The following is a 21,086-nucleotide window of genomic DNA, read 5'->3' as shown; positions in this document are numbered from 1 at the left end:
AGGAAATAAAATAAAACTGAAATCTGTGCCTTCATAGAGCTTACATTCTAGAAAGGTGAAGGCAGGAAATAAACCAAATAAAGTCAAATGATGTTCAGTGTTCTTATGGAGAAAATAAAGCAGGGGATATGAAGTATGCCTATGGTGGAGGTCAGTATTAAGTAGGGAAATTAGCAATGGCCTCACTGGAAAGTAGCATTTCAGCAAAGATGTGAAGGAAGTGAGGAGGCAAGCCACGTGGGTAACTTGGGGGAGAATGGTCCAAAGAACGGGAACACCCTATGCAAATGCCCTGATGCAGACATCCATATGGCACAGTCAAGGAACTGAAGCTGGTGTGGCAGAGATAACGGGAGCAAAGGGAAGAGCACAGGAGAGGTGGGGTTAACGAGGTAACAGGGGACCCAGAGCTTCATGGGGAAAATGAAGAATCACCTCATAATCAGGCATCTGTGATCACTGAGCATCTACCAACCCTCCTGTCAAGATTCACCACTGCCTGCAAAATATAACCTAAACTCCTTCATAATCTACACCTCATGTTCTAGACACTCCAACTGTATACCCTTACCCAAACAGGGTAAGAACGTATAGGCTTTTGTGCCTTTGAACATGCTTCCCTCTGCCTGCAATATCCTTTCTTTCATGCTCCTGTCAACAATGTCCTCCTTCCCCAATGACCCCTTCCCTCACTTCTCCCAAAGAGAACGTACTGCTTAACATGCAGCTTCTACTGTGCTTTGTATTCTAAGGAAGTCTTGGCACGCTGTGCTGGACTCCTTTTTTACGCATGTCTATCTTCCAGAGATAGGAGTATCGCTGAGGCAGAAATGTTCATGCATTCTGTTTTCATGCCCTGCTTCATGAATTATTTCTTCTCTTTCCTTTATCTTCGGGAGCTCTCTCCCTACAGTAACTGTGCAAAAGCATCCTCATCTAGGTTTTTTCTGCACTTATCTATATTGATGGTTCTCAAATGTTAGCAGGTATCAGAATCACATGTAGGACTTGTAAAAGATTGCTGGGCTCCATCCCCAGAATTTGATTCATTAGGTCTGGACTAGGACCCCAGAATTTGCTTTTCTAACAAGTTCCCAGGTAATGCCTATGTTGCTGGTCAAAAAATTCACGTTGAGAGCTGTTCATTTATATGTAGGTTATAATTCACATTTTCAAGTTAAAAAACAAAAGCCTCCCCCAGTAAAATGCCAGTTCTATGTGGGGTCTATGAGTTTCTCCTGTCTACCACATGCCTAGGAATAGTGCCTAGTCCATGAGTGGGGTTTAATATATACTTGTTGGCTAAATAAACCATTAGTTCACTCCCTCGACATACACACTGGTCTTTTCCATTAAAAAAAAAAAAAAAAAAGACATTACCCTCATGTAAATTACCCAAGATCATTTCACTCCCAACTTCTCAGGGGGTCTATGCTTAGACTGAAAATTGATTTGAAAAAACTGCTTAAGTGACATATTTTTAAAAGGTTAAAAAAAGAATTTCACATTCCAAAACTTCTGCTATTAAAGATTTTTAAATAGAATCAAGAGATATCCATACATATTCAGCTGAGGAAAACAATGTAAGTATATAATGCATTTATGTACCGGTTCTTCTAATAAGGCTGTATTACATGACCGATTTAATTCTCTGGTATTAAACTAACAACCCCAAGGAAATCGTGTGATGTGTGACCTGCTCCAGGTCAGTGAGTCAGTTGTTTTTCTAAGATCATGGTCACAGTAAGTTGGAGTCTTCTGTTCTAACCACGAGACCACTATCTTAGTTCCCAAATGAGATGGAAGCTTTTATCACAGAATCAAAGACTATATAAGTCACCTATGACTCAGAACCAAAGCTGTGGTGACCGTGATACAACTTTTCATCAGTTTGGCTTAAATGAATGTAAAGGCACTTAATAGTCTCTTGGTTCTATGTTCTATAAAGTAGGTAAGAAAACTTAGAACTTAAATAGTATCTTAGAATGAAAGAGTTGGAAGAGAGATTTTATCTTAATAATGCCCCACGATTAGCAGCAGTAGGTAAATGACAATAGTGACATGATTTTTTTTTCACTCAGAGCAAACAACACTAAAAAGAAAAACTAGCAAAACAATGAAAACTTCCTATAAACATTATGGTGTTTTAAAATACATTAGAACATGTGGTATGTTATGTATGATTCATTTACTTGTCATCGTCAAAATTAGGCAATTCTGAAATATCCCTGCATAAAAATTAAACTACATTTTAATGCAAGCTTAATTTTAGAAGGAGAAATATTTAACACACAGTTTAGTGGTTACTAGAGGGAAAAGGGGGAAAGGGGAAGGTAGACAAAGGTAAATGGAGTCAAAATATGGTGACAGATCTGACTGGGTAGTGAACACAAAATGCAATATACAGATGATGTATTATTGAATTGTACACTTGAAACCTACATAATTTTATTAACCAATGTCACCCCCTAAAAATTTAATTTTATAAAATTCTTCAAAAAGAGAACAAGAGTATTTGCTTAAAACTGCAGACCTCAATATCTAGATTTTCTAAGCTAGATTTCCTTCTAATTTTCAAAGCCCCTTAAGGCAGGCACTTATACAACTGCACTATCAGCACCTAGCACAGCATAAGGAACAGTAGGTTGAGCAGATACTCAATAAATATCTGAATAAAAAAAAAAAAATAACCCATTTTGAGTTTTTCTTTTTTAGAAAAAGTATTATTAAAGTGAAGATTGGAAAAGTAGGAAAATTGTATTTCATTAGGAATCTGTTGGTGTAACAGTTCTCAAAGTGTGGTTACCAGACCAGCAGCCTGAGTATCACCAGTGAACTTGTGAGAAATGAAAATTCTCTGAGCCCCTCTGAAACCTACAGACTAAGAAATTCTGGGAGTAGGGAGAAACTTTATTTTCTCAAGCCTTCCATGGGATCCTGGTTCACACTGAAGTTTGAGAACTGCTATGGTAAGGAAATGGTTCCCAAACTTTTCAGTCTCCAGACCTTCCACACTTAAAAATTATTGAAGACCCCAAAAAGCTTTGGTTTATAGGTTATAACTATCCACATTTGCCATATTTGAAAATAAAAGACCTTTTAAAAACACTAATTCATTTAAAAATAATAATAAAGCCCTTCACATGTTAACTATTTATATGAATAACTTTTTTAATGAAAACAATATTTTTCAAAATAAAAAAATTTAGTGAGAAGCACTGTTTTACCTTTCTGCTATTTCATCTCTTTAATGACTTAGCAGAAAAAAACAAGCACCTCAAATCTCCTGTATTCAGTCTGTTCCCTTATGGTTGAAGTAAATGGAAAAACAAAAAACAAAAAACAAACAAACAAAAAAAACAGGCTCACAAATATGTAATTGGAAAGAGGAGTATTTTAATAGCCTTTTCAGATAATAATGGATATTCTTCTTTGATACCACACCAAAACAAGTGGTAGTTTCCTAAAAATTAGTTGCAATGTAGAATCAGAAACGACATTACTGAACTTTTGTGCTTTTACATTAAAATCCGTTGGTCTTTCTTGCACGTTGAATGGCTTTTACCCATGCCAGATTCTGTAACATAAATGTATTGCTTATCTGGAAAATAAGTTATGCAACTTGAGTTATGCAGCTCTGCCAAATGGTGACACTTTTCCTCAATGCTCTCATATAATGTTGATGAATATGATTTTCTAGATGAAATCATATCTACACAAATCTAATCAGAGAAGTGTTTTTTGATAGTGTGAAGCTGTTAAGCTCACGGTGGTGGAAGCAAGTTTTCTAAAATTCTAATTTTCACTTGAAAGCTCAAGTTTTATCATTGGCAACAAATACTGTTATTTGTTTTCCTTCAAGAGACAGGACTGCTTTGTTCACTGTCAAGAAAATACCTGCCAAATAACCAAGCCTAAGTAACCATACTTGAATCTGTCCTTTCAAGTTATAACAATGGTGTTCCGTGAAACAGAAGAGCCAGCTAGTTCAGGTTATAACTCAGATAATCACACAAGGCTTTTTCCTTAAGACCATCACCAAGCAGTCAGGTGTTTTATGTGTGCTTCTTATTTCATTACAAAGACATAAAAAAAAAAAAATGTTTACTCAAACGGTCAAGATATAATTAAAGCAATAATTTTTGCTGCTTTATCATGAACTTTTAAAAGTGAAACTAGCTTTTGTCTTCTCCCTGCAAAAATGTGGTGGTGAAGAAGACAATGACTCACGCTCAAGTGTGGCAATTTTACCCACCACTGCTTTTATACTATCAATGCAAATGTCAACGCAGTAAAAAAGGCTAATAACACCTTATTATTGTAATAAAAAAGTTTTGATTTCACAGTCCTCCAGAGTCTTCAAGACTGCTGTTTTCAGAGCTCCTAAGAGAGAGATCTAGAGTTTCCCTACTTTGCTAATTATTTGCTTGTAAGCTATCGCCCATTCTAGACGATGAAATCCTTTATAGCAGATAGTAATATCTCAGGGTCTAAAATAGAGTAAAACTCAAAGATCCCATCTTTGCTGAAGGAGCAAATTCAGGGATGACATTCACACATAGGGTGCCTTAAGGACCAAAGCAAAGAGCAAAGCTTTAGGTCAATTCAAGAAATCCCATAACCCTTCTTCACTGAGATGGTCAGGACTATAATAATAAGTACATCTAATTAACACAGTTATTTTTAAAACTACTCACTTGATAGAAATCACATAAGCACTCATAACAAGTGAACAGAGGGACAAGAAAGTGCTTCTAAGCGGGGGACAAGGGCTCTAGAAGAGTTGGTGATATAGGTTCTCAAAAAACTGTCAAGGTGTGTCAATTGACACCTATTATTACTTATTGTTTCATTAGGTTTTCTGGTTCAGTGAGAGTAGAGGGAAAAATTTATGGGACTTCTCCTCAGGGAAAAATGACAGTAAAAGTCTCCATGTATGGCCTGACATTTAAACCAAGGTCTTCTGCGAGGTTAAGTACCTTACTTGCTACTCCATGTTCGTTCTGGTCTTCTCTTGCTCCTTGCCCTGTAGTGACTGGCTGTGAGCCATTACAATGAAAAGGAGAATCAACAGATACTGTATAAAGCGAATAAATCAAAAAAGAGAAAACTTTGTTTATTTTTTAAAGTTAGAATGATGATCACCAGAGGAATCCAAAACAAAAATCCATTAAGTGGTTCCTCTGGGTGAAGGGAAATTCTGAATGGAACAGAGAGAGAGAATTTACTTTTTATTTTTCTGAAATGCTTGAACTATTTTCACCACATATATTGCTTTTATAATATAAAAGAATATCAGGAATAGTTTTATAGACAAAAACTAAAAGAGCCTGTGTGATTCATTTTAGCTGCAAGAAGAGAAAGAAGATGCTAGAAAGACTGCTTCTGTTCCGAGGTCTGTCTTGTGATAGAAGAAAACTCTCCAAGGAAAAGAAGGGTTGACGGCAGCATTCGAAATGGCTACACCAAGAAGCTTGGCTTTAAGGAGCAAAAGACACAACCTGTGAAGTTGTTTGTTCCTTCCTACAGCAAGGCAGCAAGATGTGGTGACCACAGGGACAGGTGAGGGTCCAGGACTGGTGGCTATCATAGGAATAGCCCTGGTTAACAGAGTGAGGTCAACCGAAGAATACTGGCCAGGGCTCAGAAGTGGCTGCAGAGTAAGCCACCCAGTTTCCTCATTCTACAGGGGGACGGAATGACCTTTACTTCACAGAACTGGGGCAAAGATAAAATGAGACCATGTAACTTAGAGTACTTGATAAAGTGCAAGGCAGGATTACTCTTTGAGAGTCAGATTTTCCATCTGTAAAACTTGAAGATGGACTACAAGGTTCCCTTAGATGGGAGGAGTCTTGAACGACTTAAACCACATCTACAACTTGGAAAGCTCCCTTCAACTGCTATATTTAAAGCCTGGGTGATTTCATGACTCATCATTTAAGTCCAAATAAATTCCTCTCCAAAACTGATCTCTTCTCACCGATTTTGAAAGGACTTTCCAGCAATATTGTCTCTGTAGGAATCAAACAAAACATGGTATTGATCCCGGCTCCATTCCAGAACCACCTAGGGGAAAAAAAAGAAAAAAATAATGTTTCATTTGCATCAAATACTAAGAATAAGATTTCATTTTAATTGCATTAAGAATTGTTAAAGGAACAAGTAAAACAATCAAAATTCATCTACTCAGTGCCTGTCATCTATCAGACACTGTACCCAATCCAGATGAATAAGCTACAATATAAGGACAGTTATACAGATAGATAACTGGCCTGTGGAAGGGGGAGTGGAATCAAAGAGATTTAAAAGGATGCCATATGAGAACTAGATATTAGAGAATGAGTTCGCCAGGTAGGAGAAAGGGACCGTGCCAGAAGAGCATGTTCAAAAGTTAAGAACCAGCAAAAACAAGTTGTTTGAGGGCGGCCGTGCAGTTGGCCTTGGATGCAGCACAGTGAGTAACAGCAGAGAAATGCCGCTGGAGAGGAGGATGGGCCCTGACTGGGATGTGCCTTCCATGCCATGGGAAGCGGAGGTACTGAAGAATTTTAAGGCAGCTACACGATCCATCCAAAAGTTGAGAAAGACTCTCCTCGCAGCACAGAACACAAGCTAAAGCAGAAGAGACTGACAAGATATGGGGGATGATGACTACCTTACTATCTACGAGGTTTCAGCTGATGACCTTGCTAAGTATTTCAGGAGAAAACACAGGGGTTTAGATAGGGGCCCCCTCATGTCTGCATCCCAGGTCTATAAACCTACCCACACATATGCCCCATTTACTTCTTCACTCCCTTTACCATAGAGGAAGTGTCCCTCCTTCTTGCAAACTCCCATCTCTGGCCATTTACTCTGGATGGTATCAACTCGTCTTCTCAAGACTCTGCCTCTTTTCTCTCTTCTTCTCAATAGGATCATTCCCATCAGCATACAAACATATTCCAGCATCTCAGAAAAATGTTCACTTCACACCTTGCTCCAGCTAGTCCCTCTACTCTAAATTCTGTCTCTTAGGGCAAATATCTTTAGAGAGTCATTTCCCACTCTTCAATTCGCCCTTCAGCCCACTCCAGTATTACTTCTCTCTCACCACTTTTGTGGCTTAACAAGGCCACCAGGTCAAATTCAGTGACATTTTCCTGATCTTTATCTTACTCAACTGGTGGTGGTTGCCCAGTTCCTCCTTACTGAATCACTCTCTTGGTTTTCTCTCATCACTCTGGTGAATCCTTTTCGATCTCCTTTTCATCCTCTTCTCTCTGACCTTTAAATTTGTCCTTTCATTCTCTTCCTCTTCCTGGAATGCCCGCCTTCCTGCCAAGGCTCCTTCCAGCTTCCCATTCCACCAACCCTAAGATGTAGCCCTGCTACACTGAGATGGCTGTGGGAAATTCCAGTCATTTGGTTTCATTCTAGCCAGCAGAAAGAAGAGAAGGTGAAAGACATGCTCCTCCTTTAAGGAGGCTTCTTGGAAGCTGCACTTGTTTTCATTAGCCAGAAGGCAGTCACATGACAACATCTGGTTGACCTAGGGCTCAACTACAATTGCTCACTTCTTTTCATGGCATTTAGGTTTTTCAAGACCTGGCCTCTGCCTACCTGTACCACCTCCCTTCATTCGCATACTTCATAAACATCACAAATTCAACTAATAATTCTCTCACTCAATGTATTGATTTAAAAACAACTGATTTAAAATGTATCAATTTAAAAACTGAGGGTCTAATGTGCCTTGTACTAGGCTTACAAAGAGAAATGAGCTAAGTTCCCTGACTTTAAGGAACTACAGCCAATTATCATTAGTAGAGGTTTACTGATGGCTATAGCAGGAACATCAAACCTTCCCTAGGACGACACCAAAAAGACTTTCCTGAAGAAGCAGGAATTTGAAGGAACACTGAACTCTCCCTAGGAAGACATCAAAAAGACTTTCCTGAAGGAGTGTTGGCAGATTCTTAAAAGATAAACAGGAGTCTGTAAGCAGTTCAGCTGGAGAACGGGGTGTGTCAGAGAGTTTGCTACTAGAATGGATATGGGGGTGAGGAAAGGAAGAGAATCAAGAATGATTGCTAGGTTTTCAGTGTATCTAATATGAGTGACTGAAGAGACAGTGGGACCACCTAGTGACATAGAAGGAACAGGTGTAGTGGGGATGAAAGCTGGTGGGATTCAAGGGTCCCATTTTAGTTATGGTACATTTGAGGTTATACATGTATATGACTGGCCTCTCCACTGGACCACAAATTCCTAGAGGAGGGGGAATGAGCTCTACCTTTAATAACAGACATAGCATCAAACCCAATGCAGGCACATAGCCATCACCTTTACTAAATATATATTATCATTTTTAATAATATAACTGTATCAATTAGTATCAACTTATTGAGCTCAAATAGAAGTGATTCTCCATCAATATCCCTGTACTCAGAAGGTGAGGAGGAACATAAAAGAGCACACTTCACAAATGGCTGAGAAATGCTGACATGCTACATGTTGACACAACGTGTCTTCCTTCGTCAGATAAAACAATCTCACCATCTCCAAACCACTCTGGTATATGAGAAAGAACAACAATAGCAAGAGACCCTTATCTAACACAACAGAAACATTCCTACTCATCCAGAATTCTGCACACTAAGCTCTCAGGGGAGGTAGCTGGGTTGTAACTCAGAGGACGCAGGTTTTCACCTCTACTCTATCACTTTTATCGAGATCTTGGGCAAATTATTTAGTCTCAGTTCTGAATAATGAAAGGGGTCTGAACAAATCATCTCTGAAATCCCTTCCAGTCCTAAAAGTATAGGACTAAAGGAGGTGTAGAGTTGTGTGGATGACACTGTGTAAATGGTGCAGTTTCTTTTCTGGGCCCACCTGTCAACTCCATTAGGACATCAAGTCTCTTCCTATTTTCAGCCTCCTCTGGGTCTCTTGTCCCTGGTCCTAACCCCATCAACATTTAAACTTGATTCTCTTACGTCATAACCATTTCCCTTTCCTGCTTACATCAACTGTCTACTAGACCCTGTTATGGAAATCTTGCCAAATTCTTTTTTTTTTTTAAGTGAATTAGTAATGTGCTATGTGAGGGATCAAAAAAGGAGGCCTGTAAATCAAATAAGATTCATCTAAGGGTTAATGTCAGATCATTTTCTTAATACTACCCAGGATGGAAAACGGCAGAAATTTGAATGGACAATTATCAAATTACTTATTCTGGGGTAAGCCATAAAAATATAACTTACTTCCAAATGACAAAGAAACCAAAAAACACATAAACTCATAATTAGATCTATTTTCAGCCATTCTTAGCAATAAACAAAAGACCAGTGGAGAAGTTAGAGAAACACTTATAAAGTCAAGCCTCTTCTTCCACAAAGCCTTTCCATATTCTTCAGCCCAATTTGAATGCTTCTTTCTCAGAACTCTGAGTAATTTATATCTCTTATCACTTACTTGGAAATCAGTAACCCGCCGCCTTATAATATTTCTTGCCTTGCATCACTTAGCTTTTTTATCGTTATATTTATCTTTCACCCCATGTTAGCATCCTGTCAGACCACCAGGTTACAAACTGCTTGAGGGTAGAGAATTACTTACAATGCTACTGATCATCAACTCACACTCAGCACATTTCACTATATACCATATTCTTCTTAATAAATATTTGGTTATGGCAGGAGTGACATAAGCAAACACTGGATTTGGAGATTTGGGACACATTTTGGGAGAACTTCTCAGTTCTCCTACCAGTAGGTAAGTTACAAATTTTCAGGCCTCAATTTCCTCCACTACGAACTTAAGCACAAAATCTATTTCATCGGTTTGCTGTGCTACTGCAGTAGGACAGTGATTCTCATATGACATGGTGAGTAAAAGGTATGAAAAGTATGATGGATATACTAGAAGTCCTTGGTAAATAAAGCATATTTTCCTGAACCATCATTTTTATAATGACATTTAAAATATTATATTGGTAGTAACACAATTTTTAATGAAGTAATGTGGAAAATTGAGATAATTTTTATAGAGAAAACATTGCCCTGCAGAAAATTCCTGCTTGCCATTTTGAATTATTATCCCTATCCCCATCCCCACCCCCACGTACACACGCATCCTCTCTACACTATTCTCCTCCGAGTATTTACTTTTCTTTGCTACTAAAGGTTGTTTGCTGATAAAATTTAAGACACAATGAACTAAAATATTATTTATTAAAATAATATGAGAGCTCTGAAATACCTCATAAACAATGTTTCATTAATAAGGAATTATAAAAATCATCTAAAGGTGGTTTATTGTACTAGTTAAAAATGTTAACCACTTTTAAGACTCCATTTTAATCATCATCGCATTCGAGGTATTCAAGATCAATTGTTAGTCAGTTTTTTACAAAATGGCAGCAAAGTCAGTCTTAATGTGTTGATCGCAGAGAAGGGGTGGGTACGCACATCATGCCAAACAATCCTCCCCACTGAACCCTCGTAACAAGGGACTTACCGTGAGGGAGGTACAAGGACGGCTCATTTTCCAAAGAGAAGCCCCGGGACACGTGGCAGTCAGTGTGTGATGGGGCAGAGACCTGAATTAACCCAGCTCCAGAGCCCATTTTCCTGTTTTGCTTTGTCCGGGCTCTTTCAGCATCACCAGGCTGCCTCCTCTGACACTTATTTACATAGACCTGGCTTTGTCAAATACACAGTTAGGGACGTGGCCATTTGACCAGTTCTGAAGCTGGTATGTTTGTCATCCTTAATTCAATGATCCAGAACTGTTTCCCTAGCATGTTTATAAATGACCGCAATCAAATAATAATTGCCTTTTTCCTCAGTATTTTAAAATGTCTAATAGTCCTTAAACTGGTACATGCACATGAATACTAAAATAATAAACCTTTTAAAATGATAAAATTAGTAGATGCTTTTATTAGAGACTTTTATGATTCCAGACGTGATCAAATTCATGCCTACAGCAGAATAACAGTGAATGAGATGCATGCCCCATAATCCTGTTTCAGAGGAATTCCCCAGTTAAGGAAAGGAGGAAGGTAATTATTAAGAAGAGAACAGATATATAGTGCAAAGACCATAAGATTTATAATCAGAAGACATGAGTGTAAATCTGGCACTTATCAATAATAAAATCTAGGACACTTCTCTAGTCTCAATTTCATCTTTTGCAGAATGAGGATATTAATACCAACTATTTCCTAAGACTCTTTGATGAGTAATGAAATGTGGAAGTAATATAAGACTATACAATACCTATATGCAAAGTGTTCACATGTCTCTTAAAGACAGCATTTACAGTGCCACAAGATAACTGTTTAAATATGTTTCTACACCTCTGTGAGCAACTCAAAGCCAGGAATTCGACCTCTTTTTCATTTGTATTCCCAGATCCTTGCACAGTGCCTGGCACAAAATCAATAAACATTTTAGAATGAACAAATATGGCTTCCAGTCTTACAAGGCAAACATCTTGAAACAGCTTACCACTCCATGGTTTCCCACTAGAACTTTCTGCTTTTGGGTCCATTCCTGGACGGTCAAGGTAAAGGCTAAAGGGCTAGAATTGTAGAGACAATAGTAAGCCTAGACATGCAAGAATATAAAACTCTCTCTGTAAAAAGCACATGTCCCTTTCTCAATCTTCCAAGCAAAGAAATGTGACATGCTACCCTGTAAAACTTACGATGTTGGGCTCTCTAACCTCAAGCAGTAAGAACTCTAACACTGACAGAGCTTTTCATACATTGATTATCATCAGTTTACAGTGTTCATAGATTATAAAGATTCTTCGTAAGTTTCTGAAAACAAAATTTATTTTGCATTAAGAGTACTGAGAGACCAAGATATATATCTTAAAGATATTATTCTAAGTTTTATCTTTTCTATGAACACTCCTCCTTTGATATCAATCAGGAAGTCAAATCTGCTCATCATCAGAAGCATTTTCTAATCACGTTTGATTAAACTCTCTCATTTTCTTTTCCTGTCTTAATCCGTTTAGTCTGTTATGGCAAAATACTACAGCCTGGGTAGCTTCTAACGACAGAAATTTATTTCTCCCAGTTCTGGAGACTGGAAAGACTAAGATCAAGGCGCTGGCAGATGTGGTATCTGGTGAGACCCGGCTTCCAGGTTCAAAGACAGCTGTCTTCTCACTGTGTCACCTCACATGGTGGAAGGGGAAGTGGATGAGGGAGCAATGCGGGGTCTCATTTATAAGGGCACTAACCCCATTCATTGAGGATTCCATCCTCATGACCTAATCACCTCCCAAAGGCCTCACTTCTGATAACATCACGCTGGGGATAAATAAAAAGACAAAGTCAAGCAATAAATCGGCAATACATAATGTCAGTTTCTGAAAGCAAAGACACCTTTCTTTCAGGACTTTGTACAATTATAAAAATCAATATTGAAAGCTTGCCTATTCTGAAGCATTGCACTCAACATGGTATTTTCACCCAACAGTCTCCTGCTACCATTCTCTTCTACCTGCAATTCACCTTCCACATTACCTCCAGAGCAACTGTTCTAAACGCAGATCTAATTCATCACTCTTGCTTCAAATCAACTGAATGATCCTCACTGTCTTCAGGATGAATCTAAATTTCTTAAGCATCACTCAGTACGCGAGTCCCAAACTGGCCACTGCTTGCCGCTCAGGTTTCAATCCCTGGTATGCCAGGGCCCTTCAGAACTACTTTTGTTCCTAGAAGGTGATAATACTTCTCATATCCATACCTTTACACCTATGTCATCCTTCACTTAAAAGGTGAGGGGGGCTCCTCCTTCTTCCTTCAGCCATTTCCTTCAAGATCAAGCTCAGAAGTCAGCCTGTCGAGAAACGGCCCAATACCCATGCCTATGTCTTCAACTTATCACAATGCATGTTAAGTCTATTTCCTTGTCCATCTCCCAGTCTGGAGAGTGAATTCAAGAGCAGAAACTGAACCATCTTTGTGTCTCTAGTAAGCAGTGGAGTACTTGGCCCAGAGGAAAAACCTCCATAAATCTCTGCCAAACGAATACCTTCTGAAATTTTGGTAAAGAAGCTTTCCCCAATTTAGAATTAATCACAGACAGAAATTAAATTAATGGAATGAGGAAATGAAGGGCGAGAAGGTGTATCAAGGAAGAAGGATAACTAGAATTGAAGAAACAATTTAAAAAGCAATTTTAAAGTGGGCAATATGGTTTTTTAGTCTGATCATAGAATGCATTTGGCAAGTGTGATTTAGTCTGTAACATTTTGAAAGATTACTTGTTTTTCCTGCTTAATTTAGCGCACATATGAATCACACTCAGGCTGACTAATCACCTGCTAAAGATACTGCATATGGATCACAAGATTAAAACAATCAAAGGATATTAAGAAATTCAAAAGATAAACCGTGAATATATATAACTTATTATAGATATGCTTGTTTGTTACATTTTAGAAGGAGCTAGAATAACATATGGTATTATAAGGGGGCTGGCTGTGTTAAATTAATAATACATTTGCTCCCTTAGCTTTCATATCAACCATGATAAAGCACACTCAGGTAAAGAAATCATTGTGAACTTTTCTGCTCTGTCTCTAAGGAAAGATTAATACACTCTTCAATGTGACCTTGGCATCAGTCCAGAAGGTAGGTCTACTGTTGCTGTCTTCATGCATCATGGACAAGAGAAGAACAGTCCTGGGACAGAACACTTGGCATTTAATTAGCATTTGCCGAATACCTTGAACCATACACTATACATTAGGCATCTCATTTAAACCAGCTTTCTCATTAGGCTCAATCACAATCAATGAGCAAAAATAAATAAGTTTTCATAAGTATTCATTCAACAAATATTCACTGAGTACCTATATGATTTAGGGTCTAGGACAGCAAATGAAGTTACCTATCTTCCTCATTTTTGTAGCCCAGGATGTCAATGGAGTGTCTGGTACATAACGGAACATAAAAGGCCAGATGATTTTGCCTCCTAAATCTCTCAAATCTTCCCTTCTGTCTACTTCTCTTAAACGTACTTCCACCACCCAATTCTAAGGCTCCAAACTGCCCTACAGACATTCTTGCTCCCTCTGATTGAGTTTCTCAACTTTAGCACGGCTGACATTTAGGTCCTGACAACTGTTTGTTGTGGGGGCTGCCCCGTGCACGGGAGGATGTTCAGCAGCACCCCTGGCCACCGTGCCCTAGATGCCAGCCCATAATAACCCTGAATGTTATCCCATTGTTCTCAGGACAAACGCCCAAATCCCGAACACCTATTCTACCCAGTGCTGGGAGCTGGGCACCACCAGCTACACCAGTCTCTCCTAGATCCACTACTTTTCTTGCTCCCCACCCTCCGGCCACATGGGCCTTCATTCACCTTCTCAAATGTAACCCAACTTCAAGAGATTCACAGGGGTTCCAGGGCCTGAGCACTAGTAACATTTGGGGCTGGATAATCTTTGCTGTGGGGGCTGTGCTATGCACTGTAGGATGTTTAGCAGAATCTCTGGCTTCCACCCAATAAATGCCAGTAGCACCAACCCCACCTCACACCCCTGTCATAACAATCCAAAATGTCTCCAAACATTGCCAAATGCCTCTGGGGGGCAAAATCTCTCCAAGGGCCTTCAGCAGACCTCTTCTCTCCTCTACCTAATTTTGACCCTTCACCGCTGAGCTCAAACTGCATCAAGAATGCCTCTCCTGATCCAGCCACCAAACAAGTTGGGGTTCTCACTGCTGGTCTCTCCCATAACACCCTTTTCTTTTATGTAGCATTTCTCACAACTGTTAATTAAGTAGTATTTAATGTCTGAATGCACAGCCAGAACATAAACTCCTTGTCTGCAGGAAGGTGCCTGCTCTGTTCACTACTCTATGCCTAGGGCCTCGCACAGTGCTCAGATAAAAAATGTACTAAGTGAAAGATCTGGGTGCTCTGCTGCAGCACAGGGATTCCAAGATAAGAAAGATAACATCTTTGTGCTAAGTACAGAAATGGCAAATGCGTTTCACCTCCTGGGCAAGCTCAATTAGCTGATGCCTGCACTGAGAAGCTGTGCGTGATATCCCCCATGACAGGAGAAGGATGGCCAAGGAGCAAAGCTTGGGGAATCCCAGGATTTAAGACAAAAGGAACAGTGAGTGGGCAAAGAGAACAGGGAGGGTGGTCTTTGTGAAGGAAGACTGAGAATTTCCGAATGCATGGAGTGCCAGGTGCTGCAAAAATGGTCAGGTGAAGTTTTTTCTCTCACAATATGCTAAATTTCATAAACAAGATCAACAAATTAAGACCTCACAAGGAAGTCAAACCAGATACAACTATCAAATTTCCCCATTAAAGATACATGTTGAATTGTTACTGAAAGATTTATGAGGGCACACTTGAGCTGTGTTTAAGAAAACTCGATATTAATACACCCACCCAAGAACACAAGTTTCACAGATAGAGGAATTAACAAGATATTAAAAGTGTAAACAATCCACTTTAACATCTCTAGAACAAAGTAAAGGGCTAAGAGCTGCCACAGTCACAATGTCAACATTAAGGCCAAGGAAAGGAGATAGGTTTTAACTCTAGCCACTGTCTAGGACATCTGTTGCTCTGGCCCTTCTTTTGATAACAGCCTTGTGATTTCCCTCTGGGGAACCTCTCTCAGATCATGTGGTTCAGTTGAAACTGACAGCCTTGCTCACAACCAACTGTAGCTCTGGGGGACGACCCAGGTGGGTAGTGAGGGCACAACAAGGGCATCTGCTACCTAGGCCGGCCACCCTGGGCCTAGCTGACGCCATGAGGAAGAAAAGCTCTTTTATTGCTAGGTTTACTACAATGGTAGACCAGAAGCTGGAGTTACTGGCAGCAATCTTTGTTTGGCTGGCAGCGATCTCTGTTTTGCTCCCATGTGGGTAGAGCTTGCTTGAGAACTAAACCAACAGAAGGGCAGAAGAGGAACAAAAAGAGATATGTGATGACATCATTTGAGCACCTCGATCCAACCCTGCCAGAAGTTTCACCCTAGATTTTTCAATTACAAGAGGAAAAAGAAATACCTTTTCTCTTAAGCCAGGTCTGAGTTGAAATTTCATCACAACCAAGTGCTGCTTGCTAATATCAGTAGCAAATTTAAAACACTTATAATTTAAAAAAAAAAAAGGCTCCTGCCACCTTGTAAAAGTCTCCGCTTCCTCTAGGATGCTTCAACCCATAATTTGCTTCCCTTCCTCAGACTCTCTAAGGGATTATTGGGGACCTACTCCAGCATTCATTACCTGCCCCCTTGTATTGCTCCTCACATGTGCCACAGCCTTATCTCAGCAAAGATGTTCAAGGATGAGCTGTAATTCTTCGCATCTCTGACATCACCTTCTACCATCTGGAGTACAATCAGACTAATCATGTCTGAGGAAGAACAGGTAACTACAGATGGTCTGCGTCAAAGTAGGAAACCTCTATTGGAAATAAGTTCAAAGGGATGTTGGTTAAGATCACCTCAATTCATTTATTCATTTGAGTGCTAAGAATATAGCAGGGAATAAGACAAGGTCCCTGCTTTGACAGTTAGCGGACCCACTGAGGATCACTGTTTACTGTGGGGCTCGAACCAGGCCAGAGGCTGCCTCCCAACGCTCAGGCCAGGTCTCATTAGATATCACCCATTTGTGGCCTTTGGCAACACTCTCAAAATACATCTGTTCAATGAGTGAACTACTCAAACACAAATGTGATAACTAATTTCTTTCTTGGAACTGGGCTGGTATGAGAAACTGGTCACCGAGACTGAACATAACTTGAGTTGGACCCAGGTTTCAATATTCTTTTTCACTGAACAGTTTCTCACTAATCCAAAATGGTGGTAGAAGGCGGGTGAGCAAAAGGGATCAAGGAGGCTGGGGAAAGTTACCACCCACTATGGGCAGGTTCTGTCTGAACCTGTCTGTCTTCCTCATGTAGGTTAATTTTGGGATATTTGTTTTCACAGTTAGTGCACGTAAGGAAGCAATGTATTTTACATATAGATACAAACATATATGCCCAACAGTGATCTACCATCCTCTATTCACAATTGTAAAATTAAAAAAGCTCTCAACAGTGAAAATCTTTTTGTGTCTTATTTGGCAGCGAAACTGAACCTGACCTGAACTTATCTGGTGGCAAAACTTGATCTACATTGACTTGAAGTTATTTATAGTCTATTTTCCTCACTGAGTGTGAATAGTCATATGTTCCACTATAAAAGAGGCTGATGTTTAATTATAAGGTAATTCAGTGGTTCCAAAACTTTCAGATATGAGATGATGGATTTGTTTATAAATAATGTATATAAATAAATCAACTAAATCATGATGGCCCTGAAATAATAAAATTTTAGTTCAAAAGCATATGTTTTAAAGTCCATACAATATCAACTAACAGAAGACCAATATTTAAAATCAGGACTTTCTGAGCTAAAGAGACTCGTAAGATCAAAGTCAATCTAGTGCCCCCGTTTGTGGATATGGGAACTAGACTCCCAGAGGCCACATGACTTGCCCAGGGCAACTAGTTTACAAGCAAGTTCCCACCTGCTACCCTCAGCCCCAGGCAACACACTTCAGTGGACATTAGACCCCACCTCGAGGGCCCTCCCTGGGGGTTCTGATCCAGCTCTGCTTTTGTTTGATCAGCATTTCCAAGGGTTCTCCAGAAAATATTTTTTTAATATATCCTTCCCTTAACTCCACTTTTCTGTCTCAAAATTTGGATGAGTGTACAAATAGCTTATCAAAACATAGCAGCCAATACCACGTATTCTAAGAGGGGGGAAAAGATATTAGTGAATTCGCAGTTAATGATAAAGAGAATAGTCCTTTCATCCATTACAATTAATGAAGTTATTAACAAGTTGGTAATATTAATTGTATATTGAGTATTCTATTTCAAAAGTTTATTTCAAAATAAGGATTAAAGACATAAAATGGTTGATGATAATAGTAGCAGCAGTAGTTACTACCATTTAATGAGAGTCTGTTATGTGCCAGGAACTTGTATGAGTTATTTTACACATGGGTCTTATTTAATCCTGTCAAACCTGCAAGGAGGGTATTCTTGCCTCCATTTTAAAGATGAGGAAGCTGAGGCTCAGAGAAGTTAAGTATGCTTTCTAAGATCATACAAGAGACAATCTGGGCTGCTGGAGAGACCATAAAGAGATATACTTGAAAGTACAGCTCTGGAGCCATATACTGACTTGGTTTGAAGCCCAGTTCTGCCTTGAATTGGCTGGATTACTGGTGCAAGTGCCTCAATTTCAACACTCATAAAATGAACAAAATAATTACCCATCTCATAGGGGTGATGTGAGGATTGAATGAGTTAATGTATGTAAAGCAGTTAAAGAGAGTGCCCAGCACTTGGTAAGCCATATGCATTAGCTATTATCGAGATCATGAATACTGGCTGCAGTATTCAAACCCAGATCTGCCTAATCCAGCAGCTCCTCTTTTCCACTGTGCCGTACAAATTAATTACAGGCAATGTATTAGTGGTATTGAGCCAGCTGTCTCCATCTTCCACGCCACCTGTTGCCACTCTTTGCCTCTCATTTCTTTCGTCTGTTCCAAACTTTAAGATCTGTGGCCATTTCAAGACTGACAAATTTTTTTTCTTTGCAACAACATGGATGGACCTAGAGAGAATTATGCTAAGAGAAATAAGTCAGACAGAGGAAGACAAATACCATATGATCTCACTTATACATGGAATCTAAAGAACAAAATAAATGAACAAACAGAAACAGACATAGATACAGAAAACAAACTGATGGTTGCCAGAAGGGAGGAAGATTGTGGGGCTAGGCGAAAGGTTTAAGAAGTACAAATTGGCAGGTACAAAATAGTCACAGGATATAAAGTACAGCATAGGGAATATAGTAAATAATACTTAATAACTATGTATGGCATCAGGTAGGTACTAGAGTAATTGGAGAAATCACTTCATACATGATATAAATGTCTAACCACTATGCTGTAGACCTAAAACTAATATAAAATAATATTGAATGTCAACTGTAATTCAAATTTTTTTCATGTTTTTCTTTTGGTAAATAAATAACCAAGTGTTGAAAATATAAAATGAAAAATTCTAACAACTGATGCCTTTAACTCACCTTCACACTGCAGGGGTGTAAATAAACAGCTAGTCAGGGTCATAAAAAAATCTAAAAAAATCTATCTGCCATAAGACATTTAACTATGCATAGATACATTCACTATATTAAATTGCAATACATGAAACAAAGATGGAACAGCAGGTGGTATATTAGTTACATATTCCACACTTAACAAGTCTGGGGAACTTTCTCTCACCCTTACAAAATTTATTTTTATCAGCCCCTAGACCAAGAACTAACTAACTACTAAAAGTGTAAGCCTGGAAACCATGTCATAACATTCATTCATTCATTAAACAAGTATTTAGACTGCATACTGTGGCAGTACTTGTCACAGTACTTGCTGGGGCCAGGGTTACAGTAGTTAAACAGACAGTACCCTTTCTTATGGTGCCCACAATCCAGCATGGGTACAGACTTCAAGCAAATGTATACTGTGGCATTTCTAAAACACACTCTGTTAATTTTAAAACCTTTGCAACCTTCTACCAATACATATAAACAAGGAAACAGATTTCTAACAACTTGAAAATACAACTTTTCTCCCAGCTACTATAGACCCTTATTTTTAGAAGTGGTGTTCTCTAAAATCCCATAGAGGTATGTACTCCAGTTCTGACCTCCTCACAGTCACTGTACACTTGTTTATGATAAAGACATTAGACTGTCAACAATGAAATAACTATCCAATCTAAACCAAAAAGGTTGTTTTATTTGAGAAAATGTTCAAAGTGTATATCCTAACGGGTACAAAATCTATTAAACCTGGGTGTTTCGGCCTCCCAAACCTGTTGCTTGGGACCCTCTGGGGAATTTACAGTGTGACAAGACTATTTTATTGCACATTATCTAAGAGCAGATCAAGAAAGGACTGGGCTTATGTGATTTGGAGTGTAAATTATTAGCCTATCCCATGACCCAAGCAAGGGCTTGTGCTGCCTGCCTCCCAAGAGGTCCGGTGCTGGAGTCCAAGATCAGTTCGGTGTTCTGGTCACGTGAAGGGGCCCTAGCCTCAGGTGATCTCGGGGCAGAGGAAGGTGTTTGGAGCTGCCAAGAGATCTTTCACGTCAGTGTGTGCACATCTGCCAGCAGGGCTAACTGATGAGGTACAGTTGTTCCAAATGACAGAGCAAAAGAGCAAAAAAGTCCCCTTGCAAATTTGGGGCCAGTACACACTTTCCCCACGGCAAATTCACATGCAAAGAAACACAAGCCCCTTGGACAAAGTTCTGAGGTCGTGCAAGAAACTAAATTAAGATAAAGTGCCTTTGTCAAAGGTGAAAAGATTAGAAGGGTGACAGCGGAGGAGGAAAACTGTAGGAGGGGCAAGGGATGAGAATTTAGAATTTAGGAAGGAGAAAAGACACCACCAACTCTGGGTCCCGGGAGGGGGCTTCATGGAGAATAAAGCCTGAGGGATAAAGTGAAATGACTTGGGGACCCTGAAGAAAGTACCTGGAGGGAAAGGGAATCAGCGCCTACCCCCTCAAACAGTCGGGAGGACGAAATCTCGACCCCAGATGCTGAAACCCGAGGCCGGGGCGATCTGGGTTCTCCGCGCCCCGGGAGAAAGGGCAGGCGCTGGGACTAGCACCCCGCGCCGCAGGGAGGATGGGGAAGCAGGAGTCAAGGGCGCCAGGGCTCCGCGCGGGCTGGGTCTTGGGGCGCCGCGAGGTCGCGCGGGTTCAAGGCGTCCCCGCCGAGGCTCCCGCGCCGCTACTCACCTCTCCGAACTGGAAGGCGGAGACGATGGTGACAACGACGCCCACGAAACAGACGTAGAGCCCATACCTGTGGGACAGGCAGGTATAGGTCTGTCTCTGCAGGAGCTTGAAAAGCATCCCCCCGGCCGCCGCCACGCCACGCCCGGAGCCGCCGCCTCAACGCGCCGCCATTCAGCGGCCCCGACCTGGCCGCCGCGCTCAGGTCAC

General features: G+C 40.0%; 1 protein-coding gene across 2 annotated transcripts in view; it reads right to left on the bottom strand.

The window, feature by feature from the left end:
* The window catches only part of GNPTAB (N-acetylglucosamine-1-phosphate transferase subunits alpha and beta), a 58,932-nt gene extending 37,846 nt beyond the window's left edge, over window positions 1–21,086 (bottom strand). The window contains exons 1-2 of one of the 2 annotated variants that reach the window (XM_006914548.2): window positions 20,880–21,086; window positions 5,984–6,069 (exon numbers count right to left, since the gene is read on the bottom strand). In XM_006914548.2, the coding sequence (XP_006914610.1) occupies window positions 5,984–6,069; window positions 20,880–20,996 (203 nt within the window). In that variant the 5' untranslated portion in view covers window positions 20,997–21,086. Of the gene's footprint in view, window positions 1–5,983; window positions 6,070–16,276; window positions 16,418–20,879 lie in introns of those variants that run through there. The other variant, XM_025048722.1, reaches the window with a different exon arrangement.

The sequence above is a fragment of the Pteropus alecto genome, unplaced genomic scaffold (genome assembly GCF_000325575.1).
Source record: "Pteropus alecto unplaced genomic scaffold, ASM32557v1 scaffold94, whole genome shotgun sequence".
NCBI classification, from domain to species: Eukaryota; Metazoa; Chordata; class Mammalia; order Chiroptera; family Pteropodidae; genus Pteropus; species Pteropus alecto.
Note: the sequence above shows the minus strand (reverse complement) of the source record. Positions and strands in the feature narration are given on the sequence as shown.